The sequence below is a fragment of the Miscanthus floridulus genome, chromosome 14 (assembly GCF_019320115.1).
Source record: "Miscanthus floridulus cultivar M001 chromosome 14, ASM1932011v1, whole genome shotgun sequence".
In the NCBI taxonomy this organism is placed as follows: Eukaryota; Viridiplantae; Streptophyta; class Magnoliopsida; order Poales; family Poaceae; genus Miscanthus; species Miscanthus floridulus.
The window spans coordinates 52,119,126-52,145,052 of NC_089593.1; the positions used below are offsets into that span (position 1 = coordinate 52,119,126).

The 25,927-nt window shown below is 42.7% G+C and overlaps 1 protein-coding gene across 1 annotated transcript; it reads left to right on the plus strand.

Annotated features, from left to right (window-relative positions):
- Positions 1 to 14,872: 14,872 nt before the first annotated feature.
- On the plus strand, positions 14,873 to 24,067 carry LOC136505906 (uncharacterized). Its single transcript, XM_066501032.1, has 7 exons — positions 14,873 to 15,353; positions 15,464 to 15,717; positions 16,820 to 17,051; positions 18,113 to 18,266; positions 21,172 to 21,402; positions 21,815 to 22,387; positions 23,131 to 24,067. Exons 2-7 carry the CDS (start codon positions 15,684 to 15,686, stop codon positions 23,386 to 23,388), a joined length of 1,482 nt encoding a protein of 493 aa, XP_066357129.1. The 5' UTR covers positions 14,873 to 15,353; positions 15,464 to 15,683; the 3' UTR covers positions 23,389 to 24,067.
- The last annotated feature ends 1,860 nt before the right edge of the window (positions 24,068 to 25,927 follow it).

Below are 25,927 nucleotides of genomic sequence, written 5' to 3' on the forward strand. Positions count from 1 at the left end.
CCAAGGTGTGGTTTACGGCTACAGGTCCATCTATGATTTAGCGGCAAGAACCGGACTAGCGGAAGTAGTGGCCAAAGATTATTCACTAGAGAGAGACTTAGTTTCGGAGTACCTATATGAAACTGTGGCAGGATGTATGAAGGATCCATCATTTGCGAGAGGAAGGAATGTCGTCACATATGCAGTGGAGTTGTTGATGGAATCTAAGTCAAGGTACGACTACGTTTCTGGGATCCTGATTCTTAGCACAGTAACTCTCTGGAGCGAACAGTCAGGTCTTCTAAAACAACTACTGACTGGATCAGCATCCTTCAGCCATGTGGTCCAGCGACTGCTAGAGACATTTGGTCCGACAAGCCCATATAGCACAGAGATCAGGGTGCGAGCTGCTAGGATAGTGGCAACTGTTGCTGGCAGCATCCGTTTGGACCATTTACCTCAAGGCATGATGATTGAGTGCATATCATCCCTGCTCGACACATTTGAGGAATACAGTTGGCGACCTGAGGGATATGAGCGACGTCGGGATGTACCCAGGGAGTACGAGCGGGACTGGCTGCTAGATGGAGAGGAGCTGTCGTACAGTTTCAAAGTCGACGCACCTCCAAGAGCAACGGATGAAAGTGACAGTCGTAACCCGCTCCAGGGCTATAGAGATCTGGTGGTGCAAGGCCTCCGTATCCTCCGGAAGCTAGGTTGCTGTGAACGAGAACAACTGCAGAGTCATAAGCAACACTGAAGGTCTGGTATCCAAGACGATGGCGCACCTAACCTCAGACAAGCTCCACATGGACCATCATGATGAATGGTACAGCATAGCAGAGGAATCTCTAGAATTCATGAATCGGTTCATGGCTACTCTAGGAGCAGGGACCGAAACAACAAACCTGACAAGTGAGATCTCAAGCAGCAGCCAAGCAGCGATCATGAGAACCCTGGGGTGCCACAAATGTGATGTGTTGCTGAAAAGAAAAGCCGCACAGGTCCTCTTACACCGCCCTCTGGTGGATGTACATACACCGCCCTCTCCATTGTGCCTGGTGCAAGCAGCAGCAAAATATTCGTATGGATACTTCTGCACATTTTTCTTCTGCCAGATTATCACTTTGTTGGCAGGATATGCGATGCCACTCATTTGTTAAAAAAGAGTAGCTACACCACAAGATTAGCAGGTGAGAAGATGCAGGCCATGATATCTTCGATAACGGAGGCAAGTGACACGAGTATGCTACCATCAGTTGTTTATGTTATTGGCAGCCTCGCCAGAACTGTTGCAGGTGCCGAAAACAAGGCATACAGAATCCATGCAGCAATGATCCTGAAGGATCTTTGTCAATATTACACCAAGGATGATGAATATCTCAAGGAGCTGAAGAAATCCGTCGCCAATGTGATGGAAGAGGTAATTAACGTACCTGTGCACAAACATTTTTTTATGTAAAACATCTCTTTCATTCCTATATTACTGGCATCATGTATATTTGTATAGAGTACTACTGTTGTCACTCTGAAGTCTGAACTACCATTATTGGTGCCTCAGTGCTCAAAGAAATTGTCCACTGGCTCACGACTGACGAAATACAAGTTGTAACAGAAGCAAACAACGGCGGCAAGGTTCTCCCGGCACCAGAGGGCCCGGACTTAGAACAAGGTGGTTCTTCACATGATAATAATAATGGACAGGAAAGCAGCTCTACCCCTCATCAGCAAAAGGGTAACCAACACCAGGGAATTCAACTGCAGGAAGCCTTGATAGAATTGTGCGGGGCGGTAAGTAAATGGATTGATAAAGACCAAGATTTGACCAGTCAGTTCAACGAGATCGCAGCCAAGATATGTTCGGGACAGGGGATGCCTCACAAGACTTTCAAAGAACTTGTGGATGAAGCACAAGAGAAACTTTGGTAGGAGAAGATAGGGCTTAAACATTGGCAGGTGGACGTGCTCAAGTGAAACAGAAACCTGAGTAAGAGGACATCGCAGCTCCAAAACCTGAAAGCTCCAACATCCTCATGCGCTTTGCTCCATCAGGATTCTCGGTATAAATGTCATCATAAGGTTGAAATAAGCAAACACAAATTATATTTGTTTATCCTGTGTGTACTTTGTTAAGTTTCATTTGCCTGGAGACCATGTTATTAATTATGCTAATTATATATCCTCTGTTTTCATGTGTCTATTTTTAATAAAGTAAAAAATGCATTGCACTGGGTACGTCCTTTTTTTAAAAAACAAAAATGCAATACATGATTGCCCCCTCAGTACTGGTGCACGGATATTTATGATGTTTGTGTTTCTTTTCTTCTATTTCTTATTACTAGCAGATGATAAGAATCCATTGTCATTGTGTGTGCTTATGGTATTTGTGTTTCTTTTCTTCTATTTTCTTACTACAAATGACAAGAATCTGTTGTCATCGTGTGCATTTATAGGACTGACATATATATTAGCTAGCTAATTTCAAAGTTGCTGGGTATTATTGCCGATGACAACCTTGTCAGGACACATACCTGTGAAGAACTGCACCTGATGCAGTGCAAAATAAACGGCTTTAGCTATACAGTACTTTCACCATCAATGCCAAAACTATTTTACTTTGAACCACATCTTCTCTTTCTCATGCAAGAAGGGTATTTCAGTTTTGCTTCATGATAATATATATGTTCCGTGTATACCATTGTATCTGAAATGGAACAAAATGCACTATGGTCTGCAATTTTCTTGCCTGTATTTCATTCAAAGACCTTACATGTAAATGTGAGAAGAAATTAGCTTCTCAACATGAACAGCTGATCAAAGATTTCAATTGCGAAAATCCTCAATATTGTAAAAAGAACCTCCGGGTAAAAGGTACGGATAATTCGAGCCCTCCTGAGCTAATGTACTTAGCCGAACTAAACTCATACATTTATACTCATACATGGCTCCTTCAATCAAGTTTAACAAAAAAAAACATTGAATGCAACTCTCAATATGATTAGCAAGGGTTACTCTATAAGCCAAGGTGTTTGAACTGATTCCCATTGGCGGAGCTCGCCTTCTTTGAACCACAGACCTGCAAGTAGGAAAGTAGTTTGAGCTTGTCATCTCATATTGTTAAGAATAAATAGCTGGCAGGCCAAAACAAATTTAGGTCCAAACTAATATGTATTGCATATCACTAAGGTCGTCAGATTTTGAGAATCCAGATAAAAAGAATCACAACAGTTTTATTGGATTTTGGGATTATAAAAATCTGTGAGATAAAATCCCTAATAAAATCTAGACTGTTTGGATAGGGTAGTGGGATTCTAGGATTTTTTCTATCTGGATTCTCAGAATCCGAAGGATTCAAACATGGCCTTAAGTACATTTACATGCACCATATATTTCTTTTTTTTTTTAAATTCTGCTCCTGATTGTCATGTCAACTAATCCAATCCGCAGTGCAGTTCTCAAAGTTTGAACAAAACATTACTATACCTTGCCATTCCAGTACTGTGCCAATTGTTTAAAATGATTATTGACTCAGGAAATCACCTAAACGCAACATAGAATAATACTGAATTATTGCAGAACTTACCAATTTCACGCTTGCCGTTATCAGGACTATCACTTCCATGGACAACATTCCTGAAACGTTCCGTTTCCATCATAATTTATTTGATATATGCAGGTAAAATGTAAGTTATGGGGCTGCTGGGATTTGAGAGGGAGAGAGTTGAGGGAGAGGCAGCGACATGCGGCTACAGTACCCGCGGCGCTACAGTAAAGTGGGTACTGTTTACGCCCATAATTGTGGCGGCTGGGGCTGCGAGGGAGGCCGGGGGCCTTGCCCACGGCCGAGCAAGAGGGAAGGGATTTCCTTCTTAATTCTTGCTTGATTAGATTAATACATCTCATCTCCTTATATAGAGAGGTTTATTTGACTCCCAAGCAAGGCTTACTTGACCCTTAAGCAAGCGACCCTTATCTCTAATTAACCCTAACACTAGCGGGCTATACCGTCAGCCCAGGCCCAATAGGCTCATGACGTACTCTAACACTACACCCCACCTGGACATGCAGCCCGTCCTCGAGCTGCAACCTAACGAACTTATAACACTGACTCGACTCCTAACACCTAAAAACAAGCCTTTTACATCTTGGCTTATTTTATTATTCTCAACCTGAAATGGACTGGGACTCTTTATTTTTGACTCCTGAACATAAGGTGGATACCATCCGCACGCCAAACATGCATGTGTACAGCCTCCTGGATCCTATGGACACCATCTAGACGAAAGGGGTGCATGTGTATGGCCACCTGGAAGTGGTCGCAACAACGACCAGCGGAGGCGCCCTCGCGGCGGCCAGTGGCGGAATGCGACGGCACTACGCGGTGCGCTTTCGCTGGTGACCCCATGCCTTCTCCCCGCCAGACGGCTGCTGGTCTACACTGCACAGAGAAGAGCGGAGGGCTTTCGATGGAGAACGAGGTGGAGGGATGCGCCTCCCCAACCGCCGCCCGCCGGGAAAATAGCATGCCCGCTGCCCGTGAGGGAAACCGCATGCCCGAGATCCCCGACGCAGCGGACGAGATTGAGGTCCTCCGCGCAGTGAAGCGCAACTTGGAGGAGCTGCGAAGGGGTGCAGGGCTGAATCAGCTGCAGATCGCGCATCTCTCGCACCCGCAGACGTGCTAGGAGGCCGCGCGTATGAAATGTCCTAATATGGCTAGAGGGGGTGAATAGCCTATTTAAAAATCTACAAATCAATTAGAGCAATTTGATTAGTATGATAATAGCGAAATGTAAACTTGCTCTAGCTCTACAAGGGTTGCAAGCCACCTATCCAATAATTCTAGTTGCAATGATTACTAGGCACACAACTTGCAAGGTTATTACTCACTAAGTGCTCTCAATCTTGCTACTCTAAAGAGCTCCACTAGATGAACTTAAAATAACAAAGCAAGCTCTCAATTCTAATTACACTAAAGAGCTTGCCACAACTAATTTGCAAGAATATAAATGAGTGAGTAGGGTGATTATACCGCCGTGTAGAGGAGTAAACCAATCACAAGATGAATACTAAATCAATCACCGGGAGAATACCAAAGGGTAAGAGACAACCAATTTTTCTCCCGAGGTTCACGTGCTTGCCGGCACGCTAGTCCCCGTTGTGTCGACCAACACTTGGTGGTTCAGCAGCTAAGAGGTATTGCACGAACCTCGTCCACACAATTGGATACCATAAGAACCTACCCACAAGTGAGGTAACTCAATGACACGAGCAATCCACTAGAGTTACCTTTCGGCGCTCCGCCGGGAAAGGCACAAGACCCCTCACAATCACCACGATCAGAACCGGAGACAATCACTAACCTCCGCTCAACGATCCTCGCTGCTCCAAGCCGTCTAGGTGGCGGCAACCACCAAGAGAAACAAGTGAATCCCACAGCAAAACACGAATACCAAGTGCCTCTAGATGCAATCACTCAAGCAATGCACTTGGATTCTCTCCCAATCTCACAATGATGATGGATCAATGATGGAGATGAGTGGGAGGGCTTTGGCTAAGCTCATAAGGTTGCTATGTCAATGCAAATGGCCAAGAGAGTGAGCTTGAGCCGGTCATGGGACTTAAATAGAAGCCCCCATAAAATAGAGCCGGTGTACCCCTTCACTGGGCACAACACGGGGTGACCGGACGCTCCGGTCAGATCGACCGTACGCAGGACCCCAGCGTCTAGTCGCCTGATGCTTGCCACGTGTCATCGGCTTCAAACGCCGATCGCCCGATCTCAATAGTCAAGTGATGACCGGACGCGTCAGTTAGAAAGTGATCGGACGCAGGACCCCAGCGTCCATTCGTTTCCAGTAAGGTTTCGAACGCGAAATTTCACGACCGGACGCGTCCGGTCAAGCTCGACCGGACTCACCCGGCGTCCGGTCACTCAACATTTCCTCTATGTGCCTCACGTCAGCGTACATCAGCACTGACCGGACGCACCCTGCTAGCGTCTGGTCACTCTTCGCGCCAGCGTCCGGTCACAAGACCGAGACGTGTGCTCACTGCTGCTATTGACCGGACGCAGGACCCCAGCGTTCAGTCACTGTGTGAACCCCTGTCTTTTCTGTATAGGGCGCCGGTGGCACCGTCGGACTGTCCGCACTCTACGGGCGGACACTCCGCCGGTGAAGTTTCTAACCCTTGCTCAAATATGTCAACCACCAAGTGTATCACCTTGTGCACATGTGCTAGCATATTTTCACAAATACTTTCAAAGGTGTTAGCACTCCACTAGATCCTAAATGCATATGCAATGAGTTAAAGCATCTAGTGGCACTTTGATAACCGCATTTCAATACGAGTTTCATCCCTCTTAATAGTACGGCTATCTAACCTAAATGTGATCACATTCACTAAGTGTCTTGATCACCGAAATAAAATAGCTCCTACTATTTATACCTTTGCCTTAAGCCTTTTGTTTTTCTCTTTCTTCTTTTTAAGTTCAAGCATTTTATCATCATCATGCCATTACCATCGTTATGATCTTCGCCATTGCTTCATCACTTGGAGTAGTGCTACATATCTCATAATTACTTTGATAAACTAGGTTAGCACTTATAGTTTCATCAACTAACCAAAACTAAACTAGAGCTTTCAGCGTAGCAGCCTGTAGTCGCACCGCAACCGACACCTAGCAGGTAAGCATCTTCCCCGCAAAGGGATCTGGCAATGGCTCATCAGAACCTGCATCAGGAACTCCAACTTGTAGAAGCGCGGAGGGTGAGCGCCGTGGCTAACACCCGGAACGGCTGGTTCTGGAGCAAAGGCTGCGGGCGATGAACCGCTGTGGTGGTGCTGCTTGTTGCCGCCGTAGAGTAGAGGGTCATCAACGCCTCCATAGAAAAACCCCTTGGTGTAGGAGGGCTGATGTACCGCCCCACCGTAGTGGATCATGGTGCCTGTGGTAGGGGCTGGGGCAACCAACGTTGTGGTCGCCGGGAACGTTGCCATCGTATACACCAGCCCGACTGTCGAGGCCAGGGCATAAGATGGGATCGGCGATGGGGAAGGCGGCATCCGGAGGAGATGGAAGGGAACGCCCGTTGTGCTGGAGTAGGGCATCCCATACGGCAGCACCGCTGGCAGGATGGTCATAGCTGGTTGCGGCGGCGGTGGCTGCGGCTACGGCTGGGGCGCATAGGGCCCAACGAGGAAGGCCCTGATGCCCGCCACGGCCTGCCCTAATTCTAGGATTGCGGCCGTCATCTACTCCAGGGTGAGGACGAGGGCGGATGGCACCGGGGCAGAGGGCGCAAGCGCCCCTAAGGACGCCAGCGCGCCCAATGCCGGCGCGCTTGCTGTGTGGGGCAGCAGCGCCGACGAAGAACTCGGTAGAGGACTGAACATGATCGAACCAGAGACCTCTGATACCAGATTGTTATGGGGCTGCTGGGATTTGAGAGGGAGAGAGCTGAGGGAGAGGCAGCGACATGTGGCTATAGTACCCGCGGCGCTACAGTAAAGCAAGTAGTATTCACGACCATAATTGTGGCGACTGGGCTGCAAGGGAGGCCGGAGGCTGGCCAGGGGCCTTGCCCACGGCCAAGCAAGAGGGAAGAGATTTCCTTCTTAATTCTTGCTTGATTAGATTAATACATCTCCTCTCCTTATATAGAGAGGTTTACTTGACTCCCAAGCAAGACTTACTTGACCCTTAAGCAAGCGACCCTTATATCTAATTAACCCTAACACTAGCGGGCTATACCGTAGCCCAGGCCCAATAGGCTCATGACGTACTCTACCAGTGGGACTCAAAGAAAAAAACATTTCATCATCTAGATGCACTGGTGGCGGTGCTGAATTAGTAAGCGATCCTAATAACATATTATTTTCTAATCACATGTACCGTTTTCTAATGTTTTTTTTTAATATTGCACAGTGTCCGAAGAAGACATATCAGTGGGGACGTAGGTCCCATTCAAGGTTGTCGAAATGGAGGGGAAGTACCTAAAACAGCCGGCGGGAAACAATGAAGGCGGGTTTTATGTAATGTGGGCAATGCTTCACTACATCGGCGGAAAATTGGAAGAAACAGATAAGTTGGTGTGTATAATCCTCATTTCATTTATGTCTGTTAATAATTCAACAAAATGATTTTTTGATTCCTCTTTGGATATCATTTTTTAACGACAATGTAAGAAATATAACCACGAAAGGCTGTTAGACATAGAGATTGTCGCACTGCAATCAAAGCTGGCAAAATTCATCTTAGCTGAGGTATTAGAAAAAGATGGGAGTATTTTCCATTGCACAATTCGTGAAGTTCAAGGACCAGTATGGCCCAGAGCGACTCGCTAGATTATTGTAAGAAGTCCGAGAAGCATGCTTTATCTTATCGAATAATTTCTTTTTTATTTTGAGGGATTGTCGTCTACGTAGCATATATAAAGCAAAATCCAATTCCACGAAAAAATATAAATTAAAATAAATTATAAAACAATAAAATACGAACGGGCCATCACTGCTGGTTAGCAACAAGCCAGCAGTGATGGACATGATGGCACTATCGGCTTGAGCAAAAAACCAGCAGCGTTGGCTTAGACATCACTGTCGGGTCTTGTCCCAAACAGGTAGTGTTGGTTACGACAACACTGCCGGCTAAAGACACAAACTGACAGTGATGTTCGAGGTTACACTGCCGAGTGGTCTCATGAACCGGCAGTGTTGGTTGAACTGAACTCTGCCGGGTTGTATAAAGGACCGGCAGTGAAGTTGCAGAACACTGTCGGTATGTAGGAACCGACAGTGATAGCTAAACCTCATCACTGCCGGTTTGGTTGTGCCGGTTCAAAATCCGACAGTAATAGAGTATTTTAAACCGGCAGTATTGTCCTGATCTAGGGTAGTGATATCATATCTTATTCTTTTAGTTTGGCAAGTTCGACAATTGATTCGTTGGGTGGGGGGAGGTGGGAGAGAGAGATTTAGACTTTCAACATCCATAATTCCTCTAAAACCTAGCTTCACTTACATTTTCGTCATCGCTTCGTATAAAAGGGTTAATCCAAAAGGTTCTACGTTTGGAACAACAAGTAAGCTGACTCTTATCCTCCTAAACTTCTAAGATGGTACTAAATCCACCAACCACGACTCCTCATGTGCTATATAGGGCACATGGGCCAACCACGTAACTACAACAGGCTACTAACGGGGGGTGTTTCATCCATATCTAATACTGAAGTACGGAGTGTTTATGTGGTTTGTCATTCTCTCCGTACCCGTTCGAATTAGAGCAGCACGTCAGGCATGCTATAGATTCCGATCCCAAGATAGATTGGAATACAGAGAGTTTCCATACTCTTTCTCTTTCTCTTTCTCTTTTTCTCTCTCTCTTGCACGTAGAAATAAGAGGCTGCGTGTTTAGACACGGTACTATGCAGAGTTCTATGTATTCTAAGATGATTTGAGACGTTTGACGTGATCGTTGGCTAAAATATACAAATCGTGCTCATATTTGTTACAGCAGCATGTGTCCAGACACAAATACAGAATTTGATTAAAAGATGAATTGGAATGCATGATGCCATCGCCAGGGGCGGATCCAACAGTGGGGCGGGGGGAGGGGGGGGGGGGGGGGCTCGAGCCTCCCCTACCCGTACCGGAGCAGTGGAACCTCCTGTGGAGTCCCCATGAATTTTTAGACAAAGTTCTATAGTGTAGGAGGGCTGAGACTTAAGATCGAGCAGCAGTGTTGTTCAACTCCTCCTAAAATATTTCCTGGATCCGCCGCTGGCCATCGCTGAATAAGTCTACTAGACGCAAAGTCATCCAGATGATAATGCAACAAACTATACGTTCTCTGTTGCAACGCAAATGCATGTTAGCTAGTAAAGTGTAAATGCTGAAGCAGCAACGCAAAAAATTATATATGTCCTTACCTACTACTTCAGTTCCATCATCTTTTGTCCTTTGCTTTTTAACAATAGAAATCATTAGCATGACTTTGACCTCGCAAGTCTACACACCTAACTAATACACACGTCGCCAAGATGCTTTATAAATTGATTGTACCAAATTGAACTTGAGTATTATTATCCATGAGTCTAGTTCCTTGAGGAAGCCAAGCAAGCCTTGTTTATACTTACATCTTTTCAACCAAGCTATGTTAGCAAACCAAGCATGGAGATTGTTGACAAAGCCCAGATACCCTCTGTGGACAAGTGTTGAAAGCCAAGTATTTCACAAATAAAAACATTTTGCAATGTATTGCCCGGGATGAAATTTCATACTCGTGGAGCTGCGGAGAACAGAGCTGTTTTTTGAGGGATGGGGAACAGAGCTGTTAAAAGAAGTTATTATATGCAGTATTGGAAATGGTACCTCGGTGAACATATGGTCAGATCCATGGATGCCAAGAGATATAAAAAGAAAACCTGCAACGCCAACAGGCCGCTTGTTGTTATCAAGGGTGTCAGATTTAATCGATCCTTTCACAGGTGCATGGGATGAGCAGCTTATATATGATAACTTCTGGCCTGATGATGCTGAAACCATAATGGCGATTCCTGTAGAACCTTTAGAGTTGGACTCGCCAGCATGGCACTATGATTCCAAGGGAAATTTCTCTGTCAAACCGACATATAAATCAGTTGTGCAAATCAGAGACAATTTTCTCCAGAAAACTGCATCAGGATCCGGCTCATATAATGGTTCAAACGGAGAATTCTAGTGGTATCAGATTTGGCAATAGAAGGTTCCAAGTAAGATCAAAATGTTCACTTCGAGACTAGCTCACAACCACCTTCCAGTGTGTCAAAATATTGCAAGGAGGGGTGTCAAACTAGATACAGTTTGCCCAATATGTACTTGCCATGATGAAAATTGTAGCCACCTATTTTTCAAGTGCAAGAAAACAAGTGACTGTTGGCAGGCACTAAATCTAAGCTAGAAGATATACGCCAAAAGCTTGTACAATGCAAATCAGGAACAAAAGTCGTTGATTCAATTGTTCGGATGGAGCAAAGTATTCATCACAAGATTCTGATTCTCCTGTGGCAATGGTGGTCAGCGAGAAATAAAGTTAATGGAGCGGAGAGGATGGTTTCTGAAGCGGAAATTTGTAGCTCTGTTATATACCACTTCAAGGTTTGTGAGAAGCTTCAAGATTAACTAAAACCTGCAATGCATCTTCAGGTTAGCTCGATCCCACCACCTGAAGAATTTTACTTATTTCGTTCTAAATTATAAGTCGTTTTGTTTTTTCGAGATACATCATTTTTACTATGTATCTAGACATAGCGTATATAAAACCTATGTACCTAAAAATGCCAAAATGGCTTATAATCTGCAATGGAGGAAGTACAAGATAAATGTTGATGCCTCCTTCCATGCTAATGCTGGCCAAGGCGGCTGGGCATTCCTAATCCATAACCATGAAGGAGCGGTGTTGCAGAGGATTTTATTATTTTTAATCCTATTTTAATCAATATTTTAATACTAATTCAAAAAAGTATTTGCACAAACCGACACTTTTGGTCGTGGCTGGTGCGACAGTACCACGTGTCGCGCCACATGCGCTGGCGCGCCAAGCCAAGCCATGGTGACACCCGTCGTTGACTGAGCCAAGACAGTGAATGCTCGACGTTGGTTGGGAGTAGTTAGTAGAACCAGCACTCCACAATGGTATTTAGGAGGATTGGCTAGACGGCGCAAAACAGCATCAACCTTCTCTGCCTCTGTCATTTTCGGAGGGTTCGGTGGCGGCAGAACCCAATGAATAAATTCTAGATATGGAACGCTCTTCCAAGGGTCATAAGGAACAACATAATCGACGGATTGAATATTTCATCGCCATCGATCCACTGATAGAAGCTGCATCCCTCTAGATAAGCATCAAGTGTTGGGGGACGACGCTTAAGTTGGCAACAGTAGAAAGCACGTCCAGCTGAAGCGGGATGCCTTAACTGCTTCACAAATGCCATTAACCCACAGTAACACAACGGTGTTGGCTCTGCTAGTAGGAAAGGACCTATAGCACCATGATCATTCGGATGGTGCACGAATTAGTTCTTATTTGGAACCGTCATTGAACCTATTACAAAGTAGATGAAGAAACCAAGGATATAAACCAATACTACTACACAGTCGAACAACAATTTCCATCTCAATCATCTCTATAATCATGTAAGCCCATGAAGCCAAACCTTAAAACAAACTTATTGAATGTAATGATGTCTATACATACATAGTCCAACTCATCTATACATCTAATCACCACAAAAAAACTTCAAATCACACATTTACTAGAAAGTTTACTAATAACGGTCCAACTCATACTGCTGTATAAACCATTGCAGTCAAACCCTAATGTAGTGCCAACCAAAACCAATCACAAAAATCATAAAAAGTTCAACAACTATAACATAAACCATAATATATTAGATGTGATTAGCCAAAGCAACTTTTATTAAACCAAACGAAAGCCAGTATTGCACATAGCAGTATAAACCAGAGCAGTATATAAACATCAACTAAACACAAAAAAAACAGAGGTGACAGAGCCATACCTCATGCACGAGACCGATCAAACCTGAAATGCAAATGCAAACTTCATCAAAGGCAAATAGAGGATGGGAGGAAGAGAAGAGAGAGAAGAGAAAGAACTGAGGTCACCTCGAGCTCGGCCAAAATGAAGGGAGGAAGAAGAGAGGGAGGAAAAAGGAGGTGGGTCGCGCCCTTATATGGGCCTGCCGTGCCGGCCAGCCTAGCGCGACAACGCTGTTGCGCCGGTGTCGCTAGCGCGATAGGACGGGACCCACGCTCCGCCACGCCAACTACGGTCAACGATGGGTGGCACCATGGTTCGGCTTGTCGTGCCAGCGCATGTGGCGCGACAGCGTGGTACTATCGCGCAAGCCGCGCTAGCACGACCAAAAGGGTCAGTTTTACAAAAAAAAATTGAGATTAGTATTAAAATATTGATTAAAAGGATTAAAAATATAAAAAATTCCGGTTGCAGACTGGCGCAGGAAGTCTTAGAAGAAGAATCTCTGGTTCCCTACATGCTAAAGCTATAGTAGCTCTACGAGATGAGGACCGCTCGGTTGGCTCGCTCGGCAGGTGTGCCAACGGCTGGGCGTGAGTTCGATCTCCGGGATCGACAGTCACGTGCCTCATGGGGGTTTTCCCCAATAATAAATTTGCAGGTCCTGGGTATCTGCAGTCTTACACGTGAATGCGCCACAATGGTCAGAGTGACGTGCCCGTCATGTGCGAAGCCTCGAAGACTTTGGATATCTCTCCGCCACATGCAGTCTCTCCGTGTAGATGTAGGTCTAGCTTGCGCACTAGGGTGTGTATGAGTTTATGTGCGTGTGGTGGGTGAGTTGATGGGTGAGTTCAGATACTACAACTTATACTCGAAGAGTTGAGGCATAAAAAAAATAGCTCTATGAGGTGCTGAAAGGGCTATTCAAACTTGGTAGGGATGGATGCAGCAAACCTCGGCGATGCTCTTAAATGAACGAATTGGGACAGGAGCCCATATGGCTGCTTATTGAGGAAAATTAGAGGTTTCATGGAGTATATGAATTTAACATATGTGTAATCTCTGTTTGCAATAAGACTGTCTAGCTGCTTATGGTGCATGTATGGAAGGTGTAGAGGCATGTATGTATACTAATAATGCACCAGAATTTGTAACTCAATTTTTGCTCGGTTCGCTTAGCTGATAAGTCATGGCTGAAAATACTGTTGGTTGATTTGTTGTAAAAAAATACTATTCGTTAGCTAAAAAAGTACGGCTTATAAACCAAACGAACAGACCGTTGGTCTCTAGCGAGATAGGCCTAGAGCCAATGTTTAATGGAAGCTTTTCTTTCAAAAAAAAACCATGTTTAGGCTTTCAACCTCTGCCGCTGCTTACACCTGTTCGTTTGGCTGTGGCTTATCATAAACGAAAGTAAATTTTCAGCCGGGACAGTATTTCTCTCTCACATAAATCAATCAGCAGTACTTCTTCACGAACCAGCCAACCGAAAAGACAGTTAGAACTTCGTTCGTGATGCCATCGTCACTCTGATCTTGGCACTACGTTGGGCATCACGCGGCTCCGCCAGACCCGTTTAGGCCTTGGACAAGCAAGTCCTGTGTCATCAGGAAAACAGGAAGCAAGGTCCGTCTTCGGCTTGGAAGCCGCCATCTGTTCCGTCGGTGCTCCTTAACGCACGGCGGCATCTTCAATCTGATCCTGCAACGAATATACCTTCGCAAAGTAAAGCAGGTGAGCCCAGAAAACAAAACATAATAGAAGCTGAGAACAAATTTGTGTCTCAGACTCTCAGTTCTCCTAGGTAGTTGTAGGGTTAGGGTAGCCTAGCGAACTCTGAGTCGGATAGATGCAGATGTCTTCCTAATCCCGTACTGTCCATTAAGTTTTGTAGATAAAGACATTATAACTACTTGATGAAGATTAGGGATAGTAAATTCGTCGATTTTGGTACGGAACGTATCATGTGCAAACCAACTAACCTGTACAAACTTGGAAACTACCAATCAGGACCACTAGATGTTGATCCAATGAATGAAGTGAGAGGTGAGATTTTTTACGCTTAAGCCGCCCACCCGTCGTCCTTTTTTTTGCGCTTAAGCCCTCTCACCTCATCCATTGGATCAGCATCCAGTGCTTCTGATTAGTAGTTTCTAAGTTTGCATAGGTTGGTTGATTTGCACGTGATATGTTGAAAAATATCATTGTTTAGAGCAATATGCGGTGCAAACTGGAGTCAAGTCAACTCTGATATTTTGTTCGTTTGTCTGCTTCTAGAGCTAGCTAGTGCAATAGTTGACCTTGCTGTATTTAAATGGATGTTGCAGGATGAGATCGATGCCTCGCCGAGGAACAAAGCACTCTTGTCCCTTCGAGCACCCTCCAGGTTAGTGCAATTCTTGGCAGCCTTCAGCTCAGAGGTCCTTATCATTTAAAATTAGTGAAGGGACGAACGGAAAGTTGTTTCGTTCCATGCGTTCTTATATCCTAAAAAATTGCTACGGCAATAATACCTTACCTCCGTGTTATGTTACAAATTCGAGCGGCGCATGGCGTTGAGGCTCGGTTTCTGCGCTACCATTCGCATCGGCAAGAATCTCACTGGCTCGTGTCACAGCTGCTGGCAAAGGATGAATAACTCTTTCTGAATGTCTCTCATCTTATGTAAATATTTTCTTTTTTTGTTTGTATCAGGAACATTATAAGGTTATAAGACTGGTGGAAGATATATAACACCTACAGCATGAATTTTGATTTTGGAGATATAAAACGTATTACTGACAATTTTTCGGAGGCGCGGAAGGTTGGCAGTGGTGGGTACGGAGATGTTTACAAGGTATACATATGGCTAATCATTACACATCTTCTCTAGTTTCCAAATGTTTATTTCCACTGGCGACTAGAAAAAGGAAATCATGACAAATTACTGAGAACTGACTTGTACAGGGAGAACATAACGGGAAGGATATTGCTGTGAAAAGGCTTCACCCCTTGCAAGGACTTGATGATCTGGAATTCCACAATGAGTTCCGCAACCTTGCAAAAAGACCATCCAAACATCATACAGTTAATTGGCTATTGTTACGAATCACAGCACAGGTACGATGAGGACCACGGAAAATAAGTTTTTGCAAAAACAGTGGAGCGACTTCTGTGCTTCGAATATATGCATAGTGGAAGCCTTCAAACTTATATTGAAGGTATGATCTCTATGACTCCAAACTTGTCGCTCGTTTTTTTTTTTAACAGAACGTCCGATTTTGACACCATAGCTATACAGAGCATCGATGCCCATTAGGCCATTACTTTCTATCTCTGCGCCACAGAAATGATGAGGAAGTTCCTTTCACACCCGAGATATCAAGCATCTGATTACCATTGTTTTTTAGCCCATGTCTGTGGAAATCATGAATCAAGTTTTGAAGTTTTTAAATTTCATCTTATTAGTTCAGTTGAAACTCTTGTGTTTACTGAATTTTTATGCAAAATCTTATTTTGTATTTTATTAAAAATAAGGATTTCAGATCGCTGAATGGACTTTTAATTACTACATGTCATCAGCTCTTTTAAGCCTACACCAAGGTGCTAAAGAACGAGGGGCCAACATCGCTAACCTTAAGAGTTAAGAGGATACTAATATTTAAGCTTAAATGATCTCAAAGACTAGAAAGGTCATAGCCACCTTTAGTACGTCCGCACTAACATCATCCATTGCTCAATATTTTGAATTTTTTTCTAAAAAAATAATACTATATGTGCAGTAGTATTTTCATAAAACAATAGAGGTCTCACAATTATACTATCAATATGAATATATTATAATGTTTCAGTTAAATTTTATAATTTTTCTAAAACTAAAATCAACACTTACCTAAACTATTTCTCGTGGATATTAATACAATTTTGTAATTTGTTAGTGACATTGCTTTATTGGCATATGAGACATTAAGGAAATATTTCTCATGATTGTTGAAACATAAACTATGTATTTACTGCATTGCATGTATACATATTTGATCTGCATATGATGGTGTACATTTACTTTAAGTTGTTTTATATATATTAATAATAATATAAGCGGGTAATAATTTATACAAATATATAGGCATAATTTATGGTTGAAACACTTTTCATTATTGAAGACGTTGGAAGTTTAGATCTAGATTTCAGGGGATATTTAGTTTATTTTAATGGTAGGTAATACTCTCTAAAGTAGGTAATACTTTCTAGTTTTCTAGCAATCTGTAGTAGTAACTCATGATAGCTCTATATGATTGGGGTTTTATTACTTTCCTCTTGCAGACAAATGGTGTTCACTTGATTGGCCCATTTGTTACCGAATTATTAAAGGGACTAGTGTGGGTTTAAATCACCTGCATAATGCCAAGGGAACATCAATTTTGCATCTGGACTTAAAACCTAGTAATATATTGCTCGACAAGAACAAGGAGCCCAAAATTGCAGATCTTGGTTCATCAAGACTTGGTGCTTCTATAGAAACTCAAGAATCGGGGACTCTAAAAGGAACAACACTGTAAGTAGATTGATCACGGTTTTCTGCAGATTATAAATTCTATCATGCTTTAAGACATTGATTATTATATTCTTTTCTATTGTACTAAGGAAAAAGTCTACATCACCCCCCACCTTTCATACTTGGTCTACTTTACCCCCCCTAACTATGAAACCGTCTGTTTTACCCCCGAACTTTCCAAAACGTCTATTTTACCCCCTGGGCGGTTTTCTGGCAGAGGGCGCTACAGTAACAACGGATCTGCTACAGTAACTGCGGTTGCTACAGTGTCCGCTTGTTTTGAATTCCTTTTTTTTATTTATTTTCGATGAATCTTTGAAAAATCACAGTAAATCATAGAAAAATCATAAAATAAAAAATCTAATTTTATTGGACTCCACATGAGTAGATCTACACAGTGAATATATAATACGGTATGCTTTAGTATAAATTTTTTTTGTAGCTTTAGATTAATTGGAAAATCCAATTTTGTCTGTAATTAATTAGAATTTATCTATAACTAAGTTATACATAGTCCAATGAGTACGAAATTTTTACTATAGTTCAAGCATACAATAATTAGCGTGCCATAAAAATTTCACCATAATTGGACCATAGAAGCTACAGCTATGAATTATTCCAATTAATTACAGACAAAATTAGATTTTCCAATTAATCTAAGGCTACAGTAAAAATTTTATACTAAAGCATGCCGTATTATATATTCACTGTATAGATCTACTCATGTGGAATCCAACAAAATTAGATTTTTTATTTTATGATTTTTCTATGATTTACTGTGATTTTTCAAAGATTCACCGAAAATAAATAAATAAATAAGGAATTCAAACCATCGGGCACTGTAGCAAACCACCGTACTGTAGTAAATTCGTTGTTACTGTAGCAAACCGCTGTCAGAAAACCGCCCAGAGGGTAAAATAGACGGTTTTGGAAAGTTCATGGGGGTAAAACAGACGGGTTCATAGTTGGAAGGTGAAGTAGACCAAGTATGAAAGGTGGAGGGGTGATGTAGACTTTTTCCATTGTACTAACAATACTTGTGACTTTTATGGTATCTGCAGAAAGTACACGCCACCAGAATGCAAAAATGGTGGCAATAATGTATCAATCAAGTTTGACGTGTTTAGTTTGGGAGTTATAATTCTTGACATCGTGGCTGGACAAAATGGCTACTCCCGTCGTTCTGAAATGCCTCATGAAGTGTTTATTGAGCTTGTAAGAAAAATCCTCTCAATTGAACTGAGATTTGTATTTTTGCATCATGCTTTGTGTGTTACTCCAACCGATCTCATATACAAGCAGAAATTGTGGCAGCCAAACATATTTTAGGTTTGAGCATCGGTATAGAAAGAAGCACTAATGCTCGGTGGCGGACCCAGGATTGGCCAAGACTAGGCCAAATTTTAGCGGCAAAAAACCAAAAGCTACGTCAATAGTCTATATAACCATACGTATATGTGTTTCACATATAAAAACTTCTCAAGAAGAGTTTGCAAATCAAAAGATGTTTCTTCAACTATATAATTAGTAGTACGATACAATAACTAAAAAATATTATGAAACATTGAAAAATAAATATCTAGTGACGATTTGGTGCATTCGCATCGTCGACTGCCAAGTCCCCAATAACAACTTAATTTACTTGGACAACATATACAGGTTAATACGATGCTAAATTCGAGGTCTTCATCTTCTATAATGTAATTTTAGAATGTAACTGGAAATTGGAATAAAAAATTTACAAACTGCATAGGGTTGAAATTGGGAAACCAGATGCAAACCAAGGCTGCAGCTGCACTAGTGCTCTGTTCTTGTCTTCCTATTCTGCTGTTCGCCTGCTCCTGCTTGTGCTTGGCTGCTTTTGGCTTGGCCAGCGCCCGGTGGGCAGCGGCCCCTGGACGCCTGGCGGGCACCGTCCAGCGACGGCCAGTCCGCAGCCGAGCGGGGCCGGGGCGACCACTGCTGGGGCGCTGAGCAGCGCCCGGGGGGCGGCCGTCGAGGGGCGGAGCGCAGAGCGGAGGCGTGGAGCGACGCGACGGAGACGCGAGCGACGAGCGAGCGTTGCCCTATTCCCTCCCTTGGTTTAGACTGCTTTGTTGGGCTGATGTCTGATGGGCCAAAAATTGAAGAATTGCTACCTAGTTACTTGGGCCAAGACAAGGGCCATGGCCTTAGTTGCCCTAGTGCTGTGTCCACCCATGTATACATAGAAAAAAAATACAAGAGCACTTAGACTTACACCTCAACAAAGAGAAGAACACACAACCAGAAGAGAAAAAACTATGACCTCAGCACATCCCTGCTTCCCAACATCCTCTCATGAAACGCCAAATTCAACGAGCGGAAGTCGTCAAGTCGCCGCTGCCCCTAGTGCACCATCGCTACGAACCTCCGCTGGTGCCATCTCCATCCGCTTCAAGTGAGGTGAAGCCACGTGTCGCCGGTTAGCCCACCTTCATCCGTCATTGTCCAATCAGATCCGCTTCTGCTTTGCCGAATTTCAAGGCCTCTGGTGCCCATAGGGTTGTCATTCAATTACCAAAATCAAACTAGAGCTTTCATAAACACCAACTGAGGCTGGCCTTATATCCTCTGGTTCATGCCAATGCTTCGCGTTCTATGAGAGTTAAATACCTTTGCATTTAATCACCTTTATTAATGGCTCATGGGAAAGAGTAGAATACCATATTATTGAGGGGTACTTATGTTTTTTCCCATGAGCAGTAATCTATCCTTAAAAAACTTTAAATGTCCCTATTTGTGGCAGGGAGGAAGTAGATGTTAATATATTTTTTAAACCTTAATCAAAGTTAGAAGAGTTTGGCTTAGGGTGCCTTTGGCAGTGAGAAACGTATTAGATTCTTAGTAGAATCACCTAGAATCTCTGCCAAACGCCACAAGGAGAGAAATGATTTAGGAAAAAACACTTGGAACCGATTCTTGTTTTCGTACTAATGTAGAGAAACATCTAAATCCATCGAGTAAGCCAAACGGTTACACGAAGTGATTCTCATTCATCAGAGAAATGATTCTGAAGAGAATATGGATCCAAAACGTTTCAACGAGAATCTAAAACCTTGCTAAGAGCATCTCCAAGAGTTTCCAAAACCCATTCCCAATCTTGATTTTTTGGCAAGATTGAAAAATACCGCTCTCCGACAACTCCCTATCTCAACTCCCAATATTTCCGCACTTGGGAAGATCGACTCGGTCACGTGGAAATATACGCGCACGTATCGATCGGCCAATTTGGCGGTGGAATGGTGTGGGAAGAATAAAGAGTAGGACATGGTTCCTAATGCAAATGTGCATGAGACAAAGAAAAGATAAAAGTCGATAGGGTGATTTAGAAATAGTTTAGGGTTCCTGATGCACAATTGCCTTTTATATTTTAAGAGCGATGTTTTGGAAACCGTTGGGGAAATGTGCTCCCAACTTTTTTTAGCCACTTAGAAAACTCATTGATTTATCAATCGATTTTTACAATTATTGGAGATGCTCTAGATGCGCACTTAGTACAAACTAAAATGATCTATACTGATCTTCACTTTGGAATGGATGGAGCAGTTTGGAGCATCTCTAAGAGACTCTCCATATCCTTCCTAAATGTTAGGAATAGAGATTTTGGTGAAAACTATCATCCAACAGCTTTTCTAAATGGTCATCCAAATATAGCCATCTTCTATTCCGAATTTTTCGCTAGCAAAAAATAGAAGACGAGAATGTCTCTAGAGTGCGCATGAGATATAGAAAGACTGTTGGAGAGTGAAAAGATATAGAGAGAGATTTTTATGCAAATGACTCTCCAAATGATGATTTAGAGAGTGAGATTTAGAAATGCTCTTAGAGATGCTCTTGTCTAGGGCTTAAGCTAGGGAAGGCGGTATAGAATGGTAATTTCCATTTCTCTGGAATCGAACCCACCAATACGGTCTTTTAGAAGCATTGTAATAAATATATTTTTTATTGCTATTTTAAATAAACTGGTGATCAGAATTTCGTCTAATTTTCACCACCATATGAATGTCCGAAACTACATATAGATTAGGTTTTATTAGTAGGAATCTTCTTTTCTTTTACGCATGTCCCTCTTTTCTGACTTAGTGTACCAATTTTGCAGGTGTGTGCCAAATGGAAGGGAAGGCTGGAAGCAACGTCGAGTTCCTCGTCACACGAACTGGACAACCAACGATTGGAGACATGCGTTGAAATAGGATTAAGATGCACCGAAGATGACCCAAATGAAAGGCCTGCGATAAAAGATATTGTGTGCCAATTGGAAGAACTGGAAGCTAAGAGTAGGAATAAAATGTCATTGGTTTCTTCTCAAGGCCAGTCAAGAGACTTCCAGGTATATATATAATCGTTTTAATGGCATCCATGTACCATTGTACTATCACTGCAAAATGGAATGTCCACATTGGCTGTGCTAACTAAGGAGTAATAACTAATTCTCTATCATGTCTAACTATTATATATAAAACAATTGCAAAACCAAGAAATACCATCATTTGGTAAACTTTTTGACTCAAATTAGTTATGCAAAAGAAAATATAGAATGAAATAATAGTCTGTCTTTATCTGTCTCTCTTATGCAATTGTCATATCTATATATACATATGTATTACAGCTGACTCTTCGATGAATTCTTATATATAGTACTATAGTACTCCATAAATGCTTAACCAACTCATATTGTTTTACTAGTAGACAGTAGTATTAATATGGTTTGTAAGAACCGTAGCTAATTTGGTATTCTCTAGAACAAATATTTCCCAAAAGAGGAGAATGATGGGCCGTCCCACAAGAAAAGTGACTGGACAACAGAGGAAGCGGAGGCAGCAGGGAAGGAGCCTGAGGCACCACCCAAGGAGGCAGCAGAGAACTGCTTTGGTGAAGTAGTGGACAACAAGATGCTGGACGAAGTGGCGAGGTACACGGGCAAACCCAAGACACAGGAAGACCGGGCAAGGGTGGCCTGGTCTCTTATAGTCCATGATGACAAGAAGGGCAATGCATCCAAACGTGTGGACGTCCTTAAGGCCATGTACGGCAATGGGCAGTCCACACTGTGTTTATTTTACAATGCGACTGGGGACACTCTCCGCTACGTCACCAACCACGACTGGTATGGCTACAACTACATCGACAGCAGAGCAGAGTACCCGGCTGAGGTCGGCAACGGACAGTGGGCTGCATTCCTTCATGTCCACAGGCAAGGCGAGCCCTCCGGTTCCGTGGGAGCCGTCGTGTACCGCGGCAAGAAGAAAGATGGCCAGTTCCAGGAGTACATGCTCGCCTGGAGTACCCCCTGGGGTTTCTACTACCGTAACAAGGTACACAAAGTCCTAATCTCAGTGGATAATTGTCATATAATATATTCTATACTTATACGGATCACAAAGTTTGACAAAATTATTATTATTATTATTATTATTATAATATATATATATATATATATATATATATATATATATATATTGCTGTTCACAAGAAAAAGTAGTTGATTTTGAAACGTACCAAATAATTATCGAAGAAGCAGTATGCTCTCCATTATAAACTATAAGGCATTTTGGCTTTTCTACGTATATAGTTTTTATTATGCACTTAGATGTATACTATATCTAGATATATAATAAAAGCAATGTATCTAGAAGAGTCAAAACGTTTTATAATTTGAAATGGAAGGAGTACCATATCTACCCCATGCGAACGAACGGGGTGGCCACTAGTGAACTTATTAATCCTTCGTCATTTATCCGGTTCACAGAGAACAACAGTTTGGACATAGATTGAATCAAACATTTTTGAAACATTAATCCCCTAGTGTCTCTTTAATTATGTCAGTTAGATGAAGCAGCAATCATGCATAATGGGGTTTAATCTGTGAAGATTGTGATATGAATAAAGTAGGTATTTTTGTATTATTTTCTAATAAAGAGGTGTGGTTCACGCTAGGAGATAAGTATATTGTTCGCGAGGTACCCTTGATAGTCAGACGTGACTAGCTAGTGTTATTTATGCTGTTTTCCGTCGGAGAGGATTGCTTTGAATGCGTGGGATACGTATACACATGCAGGCTTATGTTGAGACTGGTGGCGGCTTGAACTACTTCCAACGACGTTGGGATGAGATATATGTGAAACTAGTTAATTCTCTGATTATTCTTCAAAAACCAAGTCCGGTGGTTGCGAGATTGAAGCACAAATTGACAAAGGTGACAGTCCTAAATATATTGCAACAATCAAACTCGAGCATGGTCCATGAAGCACGCAACAAGTACATGTATATATCGCTACGCACCACCTGTGCTATGGATAGTCAACCCCATTTCTGATGCTCCGTGTCAGATGGTCCTATTTCAAAGTACTGTATTGTTTAGCATTGCTTTTTAGTCTTGCGACCCATCGGTCGGGAGATGAGCGTACGAGGCGTTCATCAGACCATGCACGACTTTGGTTTAAACAAGATGCTAAAAATGTTTGCTGCGTGTCCATGCACTCTTGTTTCTTCATTGTCATTTTAATTAATAATTGAGTTGTTTTTTCTTCTTTTTACTTTTGATGGAAAACATCAGGATGTGATTCGGATTTAGAAATCATGGGGCGATCTAGTCCTTGTTAGTGTGTAACCGAAGTTCACATCATATTTTTTGGCAACTCCACTAGGACAAAAGTGGTTCAATCTACAAACAAGTTGTCGCTCGATCGTAGGAGTCGTGATGCCTAAGAAGCAAAAACAATTTGACCTCTAAAAACCTACTTATCAAAACCTATGCAAGATATCTATCTAAATTTACACTATGCTTTTACTAAGTGTTTGCTATATATCTCTACCATAGAAGAGTTTTACACCCTAGGTCCAAATCCTATCAACTAACTTAGCAAGTTAGAGTAGGAAGGTGCTTACGCGCAAGGCGGAAAAGACAGAGCGGGCGAAGGGGGAACTGGTGGGCGACAATGCTTCCTGACCTAGGGTTTGATTTTCCGATCACCCACTAGTAGAGAACAGACCTTTGATCCTCGGCCAAAATAGGCTCTAGTCCCGGAATTTTTTGCCCCCGGGACTAGAAATACCTTTAGTCCCGGTTGGTGGCTCCAACCGGGACTAAAGGTCCCTGCCCAACGGCTACTGCGCCAGACAGAGGTGGCAGGGACCTTTAGTCCCGGTTGGAGCCACCAACCGGGACTAAAGGTATACTTTTACTCCCGGTTGGTGGCTCCAACAGGGAGTAAAGGTCTACTCCCGGGCCGTGGCTGCGCCCGGGGTTGGAAAGTTACCTTTAGTCCCGGTTGGATCTATCAACCGGGACTAAATGTTCTCCCTTTATAAATCGGCCGTCTCCTATTCCTCCCCGAGCCCGAGCTCAGCACATTTTGAAGCTCACTGCAGTAGTGTTCTTGCTTCCTCCCTCCCTCCATTGTTCCTCCATCCATTCTTCGATTCCTCCGTCGATTTCTTCGATTCCTCCGTCGATTCTTCAGTTGTAAAGGTTACCAATCTCATACTCTCATTTTTTACCATTTTCTTATGCCATTTTATTCACTATATATATTTATGGTTCTTTATTGTGGTTTTTTTCATTTGTAAGCAATTTGAGCTCAAAATCACTTTAAGCTTGCATATTTACATGAAAGAAGGTTAAAGTATATATAAATATAAAGTTAGAAAATAGTTAGAAAATTATAGCAAATCCTTACTAGTTGAACTTGCGGACCGTGTTCAGGTCGGCGAGGATGTTCTCTGCCGAGCGGTAACGGACGTCAAGGAGAAGCTTTGATTCTACGAGGGAGAGCGATAACGGTCGTGGAAGACCGTGTTCCCTTCCTCGTAGAATCGGAGCTCTTCCTTGACCAAGTACGGTGCCGTCCGGTGGAGAAATGCTCGCCGAGCTGATCACGTAAGCAAGGTCAACTAGTACGGATGGTTATTTATTCACATGTCCCGATATCGTCGTAGTAGTCTGTCAATCACCGTACCTAAACGTAGTATATATAAATAAAAACTTAGAAAATAGTTAGAAAATTATAGAAAATCCGTACTAGTTGAACTTGCGGACCGTGTTCAGCTCGGCAAGCATGTTCTCTGTCGAGTGGTAACGGACATCAAGGAGGAGCTTTGATTCTACGAGGGAGAGCGACAACGGTCGTGGGAGACCGTGTTCCCTTCCTCATAGAATCGGAGCTCTTCCTTGACCAAGTACGGTGCTGTCCGGTGGAGAAATGCTCGCCGAGATGATCACGTAAGCAAGGTCAACTAGTACGGATGGTTATTTATTCACACGTCCCGATATCGTCGTAGTAGTCTGTTATATGTGTACATTCCCATTCTTCTGTTAATTTGCGGAAATATCATATGAATTACTTACCTGCCGCAGTAAAAGACGAGAACACAATGACCATTAAAAATATCATTGTTTAGAGATCTAGATAATTTATAGTTTGTTAATTTTATTTGTTTATAAAAGAAGAAATTTATAGTGTATTAAAAAATGAGTATAGAGAGTAGATGGCAACTGCTTCCGGGTCATCGGCCTCTCATGGGTTTCCAAAGCGACTTAGGCCGGGCCTTCCTCTCATTCCATGCGGCAAGTGTCGTGATGAGACGAAGATTGTGATGGAGTACCGAGTGAAGAAGGAGGGTCCCAACAAGGATCGTATCTTCTATAAGTGTCCGGATCGCAATGTGAGTTATTTTATCGTATTTAATGATTATGGTTAGTTTATACCTATTTTCATAATGGTTGTGATTAAAGTTCTAATTTTTTGTTTTAATTTCAGTGGGATGGCAGTGGACGATGTTCAGGCTTCTACTGGGAGGAAGAGTATGTTGAACTCATGCAAAAATATCTTGCACAACAGGCAGATACGGCGGCT